The sequence below is a fragment of the Leptodactylus fuscus genome, chromosome 8 (assembly GCF_031893055.1).
Source record: "Leptodactylus fuscus isolate aLepFus1 chromosome 8, aLepFus1.hap2, whole genome shotgun sequence".
In the NCBI taxonomy this organism is placed as follows: domain Eukaryota; kingdom Metazoa; phylum Chordata; class Amphibia; order Anura; family Leptodactylidae; genus Leptodactylus; species Leptodactylus fuscus.
In genome coordinates this window covers 20,033,390-20,046,910 of record NC_134272.1, presented here as the reverse complement: position 1 = coordinate 20,046,910, position 13,521 = coordinate 20,033,390, and the positions used below count along the sequence as shown (strand labels likewise).

Sequence of the window (13,521 nt, the reverse complement as noted above, 5' to 3'; positions counted from 1 at the left end):
AGAGGAGGAAAGGCAGATGGTGACAGGTTGGTATTAGTTAAAGAAGATTCCACTGACTGGTTACACTTTCGTGGCGCCCCCACCCCTCCTCTCTAAATCTTTGTGTACTATGTTATTACTGTATATGAGCTGCCATAAAGTGATATCTGCTGTTCTGCTGGGCACCAGATGTTAGTGCCCAAATAGAGGGCAGAGGGTTCAGGCTCCTTACAGTGTACACAGGATTATATCTTATCTATCTGCCCTTTGTCTCTCCGGGTCAGATTAACCCTGCGGACACCACTCACCTCCCCAACTATGCAGATAATAACACAGCGAAATCACAAGAACTGTCAGTGATGGGGTTAAAGTGATGTCACTGTGTGATATGGTGGATGCCATATGGTACCTGGATGTCCTATATATATATATATGGATGATGAGAGTCGCTGTCACCTCCCTGCAGTTCTGATAACAGGTAAGTGGATCATACACCACCTCTAGGACTAAGAGGGCCATTATACATAGGGTGATAGTGGCCATAAGGGGCCCCACTGACCCAGGGGACATAAGGGCCAGATAATGCAAATCTCATAATAACACGACAGGATGAAGTCATCATTAGCATGGGGGTGCTCTCAGTATAGCAATGGGGTAATCTCAGTATAGCGATCAGGGTATTCTCAGTATAGCAATGGGGCACTCTCAGTATAGCAATGGGGCACTCTCAGTATAGCGATGGGGCACTCTCAGTATAGCGATGGGGCACTCTCAGTATAACAATGGGGCACTCTCAAGGTGTATCTTTATCAAGGCTGTAACCCACTCTGTATTTAGACCATTGTATAACAATGAATCTAGCTCTGCACCAGTGAGGGTACAGGGTAGAGACATCGGTGTAGTGACTGGCACAGGGTAGAGACATCGGTGTAGTGACTGACACAGGGTAGAGACATTGGTGTAGTGACTGGCACAGGGTAGAGACATTGGTGTAGTGACTGGCACAGGGTAGAGATATCGGTGTAGTGACTGGCACAGGGTAGAGACATTGGTGTAGTGACTGGCACAGGGTAGAGACATTGGTTTAGTGACTGACACAGGGTAGAGACATTGGTGTAGTGACTGGCACAGAGTAGAGATATCGGTGTAGTGACTGGCACAGGGTAGAGACATTGGTGTAGTGACTGGCACAGGGTAGAGATATCGGTGTAGTGACTGGCACAGGGTAGAGACATTGATGTAGTGACTGGCACAGGGTAGAGACATCGGTGTAGTGACTGGCACAGGTTAGAGATATCGGTGTAGTGACTGGCACAGGGTGGAGACATTGGTTTAGTGACTGGCACATGGTAGAGACATCGGTGTAGTGACTGGCACAGGTTAGAGATATCGGTGTAGTGACTGGCACAGGGTGGAGACATTGGTTTAGTGACTGGCACATGGTAGAGACATCGGTGTAGTGACTGGCACAGGGTAGAGACATCGGTGTAGTGACTGGCACAGGGTAGAAACATTGGTGTAGTGACTGGCACAGGATGGAGACATCGGTGTAGTGACTGATACATGTGGGAGACATTGATGTAGTGACTGGCACAGGGTAGCGACATCGGTGTAGTGACTGGCACAGGGTAGCGACATCGGTGTAGTGACTGGCACAGGGTAGAGACATTGGTGTAGTGACTGGCACAGGGTAGAGATATCGGTGTAGTGACTGGCACAGGGTAGAGACATTGATGTAGTGACTGGCACAGGGTAGAGACATCGGTGTAGTGACTGGCACAGGTTAGAGATATCGGTGTAGTGACTGGCACAGGGTGGAGACATTGGTTTAGTGACTGGCACATGGTAGAGACATCGGTGTAGTGACTGGCACAGGGTAGAGACATCGGTGTAGTGACTGGCACAGGGTAGAAACATTGGTGTAGTGACTGGCACAGGATGGAGACATCGGTGTAGTGACTGATACATGTGGGAGACATTGATGTAGTGACTGGCACAGGGTAGCGACATCGGTGTAGTGACTGGCACAGGGTAGCGGCATCGGTGTAGTGACTGGCACAGAGTAGAGACATCGGTGTAGTGACTGGCACAGGGTAGAGACATCGGTGTAGTGACTGGCACAGGGTAGAGACATTGGTGTAGTGACTGGCACAGGGTAGAGACATTGGTGTAGTGACTGGCACAGGGTAGCGACATCGGTGTAGCGACTGGCACAGAGTAGAGACATCGGTGTAGTGACTGGCACAGGGTAGAGACATCGGTGTAGTGACTGGCATAGGGTAGCGACATCGGTGTAGTGACTGGCACAGGGTAGAGACATTGGTGTAGTGACTGGCACAGGGTAGAGACATCGGTGTAGTGACTGGCACAGGGTAGAGACATTGGTGTAGTGACTGGCACAGGGTAGAGACATCGGTGTAGTGACTTGGCACAGGGTAGAAACATTGGTGTAGTGACTGGCACAGGATGGAGACATCGGTGTAGTGACTGGCACAGGGTAGAGACATCGGTGTAGTGACTGGCACAGGGTAGAGACATTGGTGTAGTGACTGGTACATGGAGGAGGCATCGGTGTGGTGACTGGCACAGGGTAGAGACACTGGTACAGCGATTAGCATCTGTAACGCGTCTGCGTTGGCATGGACAGGGGTGGGTCATTGGGGGTGGGGACATATTAATGACATATTATTGTAACAGAGAGGAGAATATACCAGAACAAAAATGAGAGGTTTTGAGGTTTCCACAGTAAAAAAAGGCCGTATTCTGTTGATGTAATGTGAGGTGTGAGTGCGCCAAGTGTGTGAGGGATTGTATATGTCACTGTTACTTTGATAAATGTGTTAATATGCTTAATAACGAGTGATTATGAAGATAATCTTGTTTCCCTTAGTCCTAACAGCGGCACAATGTGGGGGGGTATTTCTGCCCCTGTGTGCTGGTAGGACAGGCGGATATTTAATTAGCCAATCAAATGCGTGGCAGGCCCTATAAGAGGGCACAAGAACCTCCCCTCTGCGTGTAAATACAAAAGTACCTCCATTACATTTATATACAGTTTTATACATAAGATATGATTCCCAGGGTGGGAAATCTTGTGCCGCTGTTAGGACTAAGGGAAACAAGATTATCTTCATAATCACTCGTTCCCTGTCGTCCTCAACAGCGGCACAATGTGGGGATATAGCAAGCAGGTCCCCAAGATGGGTGGGACAAACCCATGACCGAACTTAAACTGGTCTGGGCAAAGGCAGTGGAATCTGCCACTTAGTCCTTCAGGCGGTAATGCCGAATGAAGGTGGATTCAGATGCCCAAGAGGCAGCTGCATATATTTGGTCCACAGACAAAGCACTTCTTCCTGCCTGTGAAGTGGACATTGCCCTGGTTGAATGGGCATGAAGGAAAGATGGAGCCGACAGCCCTTGGGCGGTATAGGCGACTCTAACAGTCTCGGTAACCCACCGGGATATTGTAGCTTTGGCGGCTCTGGCGCCCCTGTTTTTCCCCGTGTAGCTGACCAACAGGTTTTCAGTCCACCTAAGGGGCGAGTGCGCTGCAAGTAGATCTGCAGGCATCTGACCACATCCAGCTTGTGCCATCTTTCCTCTTCAGCAGAAGAAGGGAACGGAAAAAATACTGGAAGGGAAATCAGTTGGTTCCTGTTTACAGCAGATGGCACCTTGGGACGAAACCCAGGGAGGAACCTAAGCTGTACATGGTCAGAGAAAAAGGTGGTATATGGCTCCTCAGCGGACAAAGCTTGTAGTTCACTAACGCGTTTGGCAGGTGTGACTGCCAATAGCAGCGCCACTTTGCCGGTTAGCGACTTGAGGGAGACCTCTTCCAGGGGTTCGAATGGTTGGCCACATAGGGCGTTCAGGACCGGAATAAGGTCCCATTGGTGGACAGGGGTGTTTACCACCGGTCTCAGCCTAGTTGCCCCTTTAATAAAGGTGCTCACTAAAGGATCCTGAGACAAACGCCTCCCCAGATAGGCGGACAGGGCCGCTACGTGTACCTTGAGTGTGGCCGCAGCAAGACCTCTGTCTAGTCCGTCTTGAAGGAAGTCCAGGATCGCCTCCGTAGGGGGATCGGTGGAGTCCACTTGATGCTGTAGACACCAGGCATTAAAGATGTTACTTATTCGACGGTAGTTCTTGTTAGTCGAATCTGCTCTGGCGCTGGATAGGGTCTTCAAGACGGCTTGTGACAGTCCTCTATTTCTCAATAGGGACTGGTCAACCTCCAGGCTGTCAGGTTGAGTCTCCTCAGATCCTGGCATCTCAGCTCTCCTTGGGTTACCAGGTCTGGGAGTGGGGGAAGCCTCCAATATATGCCCTGACTCATTTGTATGAGCTGAGCAAACCAAGCCCTTTTTGGCCAGAACGGGATTATGGCTATTCCCGAGGCTTGGTCCTGTCTTATTTTTATCAATACCTTCGGTATGATTGGAACTGGAGGGAATATGTAAAACAGCCTGAACCTCCATGGGATGGACAGGGCATCCACCGCCAAGGGATTGTCCTCCTGGTACAGAGAGCAGAAGGTCCCCACCTTGGCATTGAGTCGGGTAGCCATAAGATCGACCTCCGGGAGACCCCATCTCTGGACGATCTGTTGAAATACGTTTGGATTGAGAGACCATTCTCCTGATACGGTAATACCCTGACTCAGCTGATCCGCTACTATGTTCAGGGAGCCCTTTATGTGAACAGCGGATAACTGGACCAGATTCTTCTCCGCCTAAGCAAATATGAGATTCGTCTCTCTCAGCAAGGTTGGTGACCTGGTGCCCCCTTGTTTGTTTATATAGACTACCACCGTCATATTGTCTGACCGGTTTTTGACAGACTTGCCTTTCAATTCTGGGGCAAAGTGTACTAGGGCCAGGTACACTGCTCTGAGTTCCTTGAGATTGGATGACCCCAGCTCCGGACATCTCCATCGTCCTTGTACAGTTTTGTCTTGACAATGGGCTCCCCATCCCACTGGGATGCATCTGTTGTCAACAGGGTCCACACTGTCGGGACCGTGGACCTTCCGTCTTTCAGGTGTATCCACCATCTGAGGGCAAGACGGGTAGCGGGAGAAAGGCAGATCTTCTTGTGCAATCCCCGTGGAGACCTGTTCCAGGTTCTCAACACTTCCATCTGCAGGGGACGCAAATGCCATAAAGCCCAAGGCACCGCCCTGGCCGAGGATGACATCAGGCCCAGGACTCTCATGGCGGTCCGGATGGTACCTGCCGAGTGCGCAATAGGAATCGTGCACTGGCTTGGATTCTTTCCTTCCTTGGACTGGAGAGGAAGATCTGCATCGCTTCTGAATCCACTATAAATCCGAGGAATTTTCTTCGGGTGGATGGAACGATTTCGGACTTCTCCCAATTGATAATCCTAACTCCTGTAGGAAGTTGATGGCAAGGTTGAGCTGCTGGAGGAGGGCAGCAGGAGACTGAGCTTTCAGTAGCCAGTCGTCTAGATAAGGGACGATGAAAAGACCCTGAAGTCTGAGGGCCGCGGCGACCGGAGCGATCACCTTGGTGAATACCAGTGGGGCGGATGTGATGCCGAATGGCAGAGCTGTGAATTGATAGTGCTCCCTGTGGCCGGCAATCCTGAGGAACTTCCTGTGGTAATGAGCAATGGGGACATGTAGATAGGCGTCCTTCAAATCGAGGGTAACCATCACCTCTCCTGGCTGAAGAAACACAGCCACGGAATCCACGGTTTCCATTCGAAATGACCTCTTCCTGATAAACCGATTGAGGTACCTCAGGTCTATTATCATCCTCCAGCCCCCGGTGAACTTGGGGACCAGAAAGACGGGGGAGTAGACTCCCAGACCGAGGTCTGAGGCTGGTACCTTCTCCAGGGCGCCCTTGGTAACCCATTCGGCAACCAAGGCTTCTAGACTGGCCTGCTGAGAAGGTGGAAGAGTTTGGGTGGAAACGAACCGATCTGGAGGTGGAAGATGAAAGTCGATGTGATACCCGTGTTGTATGATCTTCAACACCCATGGGTCTTGGATATGGGTGAACCATGCTCTGGAAAAGGAGGAAAGACGTCCTCCCACAGGAAGGGGGGCCACAGGGAGCTGCCCCACGTCAAAACTCAGGCTTCCTCTTGGTGTCCTCCTTGGAAGCGCCATGACCAGCTCCCCTAGGGCGATATCTAAAACGCCATTGTTGGGAAGGGCGTCTATAATTAGAGGAAGAACCTCTGCCTCTAGAGGGAGCACGTCTGCCCCTGGATGCTTGAGGTAGGGACCTTCCCCTACCTTCAGCTAATCCCTCCATAATGGCGACTAAGCTTTGGCCAGACACCCTTCCCGGCTCAAAGGGGAGAGCACAGAGAGCTGCTTTAGACGCAAAATCTGCCCGCCAAGGCTTTAGCCAAAGGGGTCTACGGGCCGCAGTAGACAACGCCATAGATTTGGCGGAGATTTTTAATTGATGGCAGGAGGATTCCGCCAAATAATCTGCAGCCCTATGAACTCTTTTCATAGAGGCCAGAATCTCATCTCTGTCTACGCCCAAGTCTATATCCCGCTCCAAGGCGGCTAAGCGGTTGCGCAAAAAGTCACCAACCATAGAGGAGGCTATGGCCACAGAGGCTTGCGCGGAGGAAGCTGAGTAGACCTTCTTCAGAACGGAGTCCGCCCTACGATCCAGAGGGTCCTGAAGATTTGAACCATCTTCCAAGGGCACCAGGGTTCTGCGGGACAGCTTTGCTACGGCCAAATCCACCTTTGGGGGAGGCCCCCAGGAATCCCACTGCTTTTTTTTTTTTTTTTTTTTTTAAAAGAGGCTCAGCAAAGCAAGTTTCCAAGTGGGAAACGTCAGACAGAATCGACGAGGATGGGATTCGAACTCATGCATGCAGAGCACAATGGATTAGCAGTCCATCGCCTTAACCACTCGGCCACCTCGTCCTGGCTGTGTTAACAGGAAACAAACACTTGAAGATCCTGGAAGCGAATGTCCTTTCTCTGGCTGTTTCCACTGCTGCGCCATAAGGTTGGTCAGCGTGGCGTCCGCATGGAAGGCAATATGTCCCCCAGAGGCAGACGTGGAGGCTTCCCCGTCAACATCTCGGCCCACTGTAGACCGGATGGACTTCAGCAGCCTGCCCGTTTGTTCATAATGGAACGCAGTTCTGCTGGAATGACTGAGTCGTCCTCGGAGGAATCATCCTCTGCCCCCCGCAGGTGTTACAAGGGGGGGGGGGAGAGACGAGGAACGGAGCTCAGAGCATGGTCTCCTGGTGAGCTGAGACAAGGTGCAATGGATCCCTTTGAGGGAATCATCCTGCAAAACAAAAAGGAGAGTACAAGCAAGGGAAAAACTATTTACCCAAGCGATGCCCAAACTCACCATCTCCTTGACCCATGCCATCATATCTCTGGGAGAGGGCTCCACAGATGGAGGACCTCTGCACCTGCGACAACGGGCCCACTCATAGCCTGAAAATAGGCAAGTTATAGGACCAGTAGTACCCCGCAGGGCACGACCTTTCAAGCCGCTACCTACCATCAGGGAGCGGTGTGTCGCAATCGAAGCAGGAAAGATGTTTCCTCTTGGAAGAGGTTTTCCTCCTACCATCCCCAGGAGGGGTAGTAGAGGATGACATATCCTACAGAGAGAGATAATAGACCATGCAACACTGTCACCATGACATCATACCAGCTTTTAAAAAAAAAGGGTAAATCTTACCAGGTCCAGTAGACCGGACAGTGAGGTGACGGATTTAACCTGGGAGAACATACAAACTCCTTGCAGATGGTCCTTTGCCCTTGGCGGGATTTGAACACCAGGACTCCAGTGCTGCAAGGCTGCAGTGCTAACCACTGAGCCACCGTGTGGCCCCTTTCCCAATAAAGTTTGCAAACTGGAAAGAGTTCAAGATCAATGAACGCCACAATCGCACGCCTTCAGCAGATACTGCAGGAAGGTCTCTGACACCAGGCCAGGCAGCCTCTTAATTCTGGCCGGCTGGAAGTGGGCGGGGCCACAATCAAAGCAGGTGAGGCAACCTGCCCAGACAACTAACCCTGTAATCAGGGGTCTGCAAAGATATACATTCCCCCCCACCAAGAGGCCCTTAACCCGGGCACTTACCCCCACATCTCCCCGTCTTTTCCAGCCTTTAATAAGGCCTGAATCTTCCCTAAGTGAGCGGCCGCCAGCGCCAGGCCGTTGCCAAGGCGCTATGATACTTCCGGCGAAACCGGAAGTGCGCGCTTACAGCGGCCGGCGGGGAACAGGATACACAACAGTGTGGTTCCACCCGCCGGCAGTCCGCGCGGCCACCAGAGGCGGCATGCGGAGTCCCCGGACTCTCACCAAAATGTCAGGTAGGTCACAAGGAGCAGGGGAAGCGGAGGAGAGGGGGGGAGGGGGGATAGAGGGGGGTAGCCACACATGGCTAACAAGCACCTTCTCCCCGCAGGGCACAGAAGGTGACAAGAAGAAAACAACCGCTCAGGAGGTGAGTGATCCTGCTGAGCTTCTCTAAGAGGACACAAGTCCTCCCACCTGTCCTCTGTCCACACAGGACAGAAAAAAACACGCAGAGGGGAGGTTCTTGTGCCCTCTTATAGGGCCTGCCACGCATTTGATTGGCTAATTAAATATCCGCCTGTCCTACCAGCACACAGGGGCAGAAATACCCCCCACATTGTGCCGCTGTTGAGGACGACAGGGAACCGGGTATTATACATAATAACCAAGCAAGGTGGTTCATGTAATAATAATAACATGTAATAATAAACATGTATTCTATTTATTATTGTAGCCGATTATTTTACCTACAACCCAAACTTTCTTGAAGTGATAAAATTACAATATTTAGGAAGTAGAGGAATTGTCACCAGAGCTTGTGAAATAAAAAGGACAATGATTTATTCAATGACAAAACTGTTTTATTCTCACCATTTGTAAACAAACAACCTTCGAATTGTTACAAGATGGCAAACTATCAATCTCCTACATCTTGCCCTCAGCGTCCACCTGCAGAATGGCCCCAAGACTGTTCCTGGAGTCACTTCTACCCCTGTCCACACCAGGAACAGGCAAATCTGCAGAAGTGTGACATTTCTTATACTAACCTGAGGGTTCTGGATATTATTCATAATAACTCGTTCATGTGATGAATTCTGTAAAATCTAAAATATTTATCACATTAACCTCTTTACTGGTTATTATGTATACTACCCACATTTATCAAAGTAATATACAGTATATAGAAGTGACCAATAACCCCATGACAGTGGGCATATGTTATCATTGAGTTATCATTGTACCCCACTCCCGAGACATCAGGATTAGTCTGGTGTCAGTAGTGCAGGGTGAGATCTCTAGTGGGTTGCGGTACAATACAAGTTGAGAGCAAGTTCTATTGAGGTCACAAATTTGTTTCCAGCACTCCATGTATAATAATGTGTCACCTCCTCAGTTCTAGCTCTGCACCAGTGACACCTCCAGCTCTGCTCTGCTCCCTGCACAATGCTGGCTCTGCTGTGCCTGTGCCTGCTCCTGGGCTCCTCAGTGGCCTCTAGTGGTAAGTCATGGTCTTTTCACTACTCATGCTGATCCATATCCTGTACACTCCCATCATCATGTATAAAACAGGTGTATTATCTATGGATGTCTTGAGGTCTCCGTTTTGTGAAGGGTTCCCCTTTAACCACATCTTCTCCTCCTGTAGTGCAGTCCCGCCTGTCGTCCTTTGTCGGGGAGTACGGTGCAGGAGGGGGCACAGCGTTTTCATTCTCCTCAGAGCAGCTGAATGGACCAATAACTGGCCTGCGAGTACGGGAGAATCCAAGTCACGTCATAGGGTGAGATATGTCATATATTACTGGACCTTCTCTTCAATGTGCACATTGACTAGTATGTAAGTGGTAGGAAAGCTGTGTGATTGCCAGGAAGAGCTGATGGAGGAAGAGGAGGAACCTCTGAGTGACCGGGTGACAGACTACACACAGCGACTGTACAGGAGGAGTCAGTTTTTCTTGGGGGTTTTGTTGCTTTGATCTCATTTCCTTCTCTACAGTTTGTCTCAGCCTCGTCCTTGCAGAGTGTCTCTTCTTACCTTCGTCCTTGCAGAGTGTCTCTTCTAGCCATGTTCTTCTCTTCTCCAGGATCCAGTTCAAGTATGGTGGCACTTGGGGATCTTACTATGGGAATCCCTCAGGAACGCTCCACGAAATCTTACTTTACCGGGGGGAGAACATCACACAAGTGTCAGGGAAGGTGGCTTCATATGTCAACGAGTTGGTCTTTGTGACAAGTCATGGAAGAATATTCCGATTTGGTCAGCCATCTGGAACCAGCTTCAATGATTTCCCCCTGTACCGGGACACCGTCCTCCGCTATGTGAGTGGCCGCTATTCATCCGTCATACACAGCATCGGTTTCCACTGGGGAATCAACCCAAACTGAGTTTATTTAATTGAAGAGGGAAAATGATGGGACCTTCAATAGCAAAGGAATCACAAATGATCTGGAAGATCCTGGAACCCGATCAAAAAATTATAAGATATCTCTGACTGCATCTATAGGTCTCTTGTACCCCAAATCACGTTAATTTGCTCAATATTTGTACCCCCTATACCTGGTGAAAGCAGCGACTGCATGACCCCCAACACTGGAGGACTGACTAGTACTGCCAACACCATGGGATATAATAGTGCAAAATATAATGTACACCTCATAATTCTGCAATGACCATATGGTGGCGCTATCTTTACCTGTAACTATACTAAAGAATAAATCACTGAATAAAATGTTATAGTAATATGCTTCTGTCTGTGTAACACTCACCACTCACATAGGGTTGTATACAGTGTCCATACTGACTAGGAATCCTGATTCCTGAGCTACCTCCTTTATTATACTCCAGAGCTGCACTCACTATTCTGCTGGTACAGTCACTGTGTACATACATTACATTATTTATCCTGTATTATACTCCAGAGCTGCACTCACTATTCTGCTGGTACAGTCACTGTGTACATTCATTACATTACTTATCCTGTACTGATCCTGAGTTACACCCTGTATTATACTCCAGAGCTGCGCTCACTATTCTGCTGGTACAGTCACTGTGTACATACATTACTTATCCTGTACTGATCCTGAGTTACATCCTGTATTATACTCCAGAGCTGTGCTCACTATTCTGCTGGTGCAGTCACTGTGTACATACATTACATTACTTATCCTGTACTGATCCTGAGTTACATCCTGTATTATACTCCAGAGCTGCGCTCACTATTCTGCTGGAGCAGTCACTGTGTACATACATTACATTACTTATCCTGTACTGATCCTGAGTTACATCCTGTATTATACTCCAGAGCTGTGCTCACTATTCTGCTGGTGCAGTCACTGTGTACATACATTACATTACTTATCCTGTACTGATCCTGAGTTACATCCTGTATTATACTCCAGAGCTGTGCTCACTATTCTGCTGGTACAGTCACTGTGTACATACATTACATTACTTATCCTGTACTGATCCTGAGTTACATCCTGTATTATACTCCAGAGCTGCGCTCACTATTCTGCTGGAGCAGTCACTGTGTACATACATTACATTACTTATCCTGTATTATACTCCAGAGCTGCGTTCACTATTCTGCTGGTGCAGTCACTGTGTACATACATTACATTACTTATCCTGTACTGATCCTGAGTTACATCCTGTATTATACTCCAGAGCTGCGCTCACTATTCTGCTGGAGCAGTCACTGTATACATACATTACATTACTTATCCTGTATTATACTCCAGAGCTGCGTTCACTATTCTGCTGGTGCAGTCACTGTGTACACACATTACATTACTTATCCTGTACTGATCCTGAGTTACATCCTGTATTATACTCCAGAGTTGCGCTCACTATTCTGCTAGAGCAGTCACTGTATACATACATTACATTACTTATCCTGTATTATACTCCAGAGCTGCGCTCACTATTCTGCTGGTGCAGTCACTGTGTACATACATTACATTACTTATCCTGTACTGATCCTGAGTTACATCCTGTATTATACTCCAGAGTTGCGCTCACTATTCTGCTGGTACAGTCACTGTGTACATACATTACATTACTTATCCTGTACTGATCCTGAGTTACATCCTGTATTATACTCCAGAGCTGCACTCACTATTCTGCTGGTACAGTCACTGTGTACATATATTACATTACTTTTCCTGACATACATCCTGTATTATACTCCAGCAGAAGAGATGATGATCACCCAGTATAAGTACAGTAGTGGAGTGCAGGTTAGTATGAATACATTCTTATTTTCCAGCCCTCCCCCGCTGCCTTCATTTAGCTTTGTGATCCCAATATCCCTTTAAGTCGACCATAGACCCGTCAAATCATGGGCCCTCCCCACCACCAGTCTGCCATGCTGTGCCTATGTAAGTACTGGGTGTTACCATTCCCCTTGTCAGAGGTCTGTGCCCTCCATGCTAACAGTATAACGCTGAACTCATCCTATAAGGGGAACGGTAACTCCCCAATTACAAGGATTTACTATAACTATCAGGGGTGGCCACAGCTCCTCCATAGTGACTCTCAGGTGATGTCTCTTTCACTGTAGACTGTCTCTTTTCTCTTATATCTCTATCCCAGGAATAATACAGGAGCGTTCTGATGTGGGATGTAGATAGATTTCATCACGTCCCACCCCGTCCAGCAGTTACTTACCGATCGGGAAGAGATAAGTGATCCGGGTGTTGAGAATTTTGCCTTCGCATCCATGAACACATTTTGGATTCCTTAGAGAGGCTGAGAGACCAGGAGCTGTGCATCTCTATGGAGCCGGGGTGACTGTGTGACCAAATAATCACACCATAACTAATAAACATGGCCACTGTAGGAAATCAGAAGCTATGCTGGCTGACAACATAGGAAAATAGCACTCAATGTGTCATACTTTATTGGGGGTTGCATAGTTTGAGCCCCTGCCTCGCTGATATCTCTCCTCCTCTTCTTGTGTACTGTGCAGTGAGTCATTGCTATTAGAGATGAGCGAACACTAAAATGTTCGAGGTTCGAAATTCGATTCGAACAGCCGCTCAATGTTCGTGTGTTCGAACGGGTTTCGAACCCCATTATAGTCTATGGGGAACAGATACTCGTTAAGGGGGAAACCCAAATCCGTGTCTGGAGGGTCACCAAGTCCACTATGACACCCCAGGAAATGATGCCAACACCTCTGGAATGACACTGGGACAGCAGGGGAAGCATGTCTGGGGGCATCTAACACACCAAAGACCCTCTATTACCCCAACATCACAGCCTAACAACTACACACTTTACACACTCAATACCACCTCTCTGACAGTAGGAAAACACCTTGAAACATGTGTATTTGGCACTTGCAGTGAGGAGAGCTTGTCACCAGCAGTGAATTTGGCCCTTGTAGTAAGTTGAGGTTGGCACCAACATTTGTTTTGAAAATCAGGGTGGATTGAGCCTCTAACCAGCAGAGTTTGGGCAAATTCATGGTGGAGGGAGCCT

The 13,521-nt window shown here is 48.8% G+C and overlaps 1 protein-coding gene and 1 non-coding gene across 3 annotated transcripts; one reads left to right on the top strand and one right to left on the bottom strand.

The window, feature by feature from the left end:
* The first annotated feature begins 443 nt into the window (after positions 1-443).
* Positions 444-10,749, top strand: LOC142216232 (zymogen granule membrane protein 16-like). 2 transcript variants are annotated; one of them, XM_075283904.1, is made up of 4 exons: positions 444-457; positions 9,433-9,537; positions 9,685-9,817; positions 10,121-10,749. In XM_075283904.1, exons 2-4 carry the CDS (start codon positions 9,483-9,485, stop codon positions 10,419-10,421), a joined length of 489 nt encoding a protein of 162 aa, XP_075140005.1. In that variant the 5' UTR covers positions 444-457; positions 9,433-9,482; the 3' UTR covers positions 10,422-10,749. The 2 variants fall into 2 exon arrangements, with proteins under 2 accessions (XP_075140005.1, XP_075140004.1); XM_075283903.1 differs by lacking the exon at positions 444-457 and adding an exon at positions 8,425-8,466.
* TRNAS-GCU (transfer RNA serine (anticodon GCU)) lies at positions 6,829-6,910 on the bottom strand. Its single transcript has one exon. It is a non-coding gene; the product is annotated as a tRNA-Ser (tRNA).
* Positions 10,750-13,521: the final 2,772 nt, after the last annotated feature.

What these genes read in the sequence shown, in the direction of transcription:
- LOC142216232 (XM_075283904.1), top strand. Translation starts at nt 9,483, where the DNA reads ATGCTGGCTCTGCTGTGCCTGTGCCTGCTCCTGGGCTCCTCAGTGGCC. An exon ending in CTCCTCAGTGGCCTCTAGTG is followed by an intron (nt 9,538 to 9,684) that starts GTAAGTCATGGT and finishes CTCCTCCTGTAG; the next exon opens with TGCAGTCCCGCCTGTCGTCC. An exon ending in AATCCAAGTCACGTCATAGG is followed by an intron (nt 9,818 to 10,120) that starts GTGAGATATGTC and finishes TCTCTTCTCCAG; the next exon opens with GATCCAGTTCAAGTATGGTG.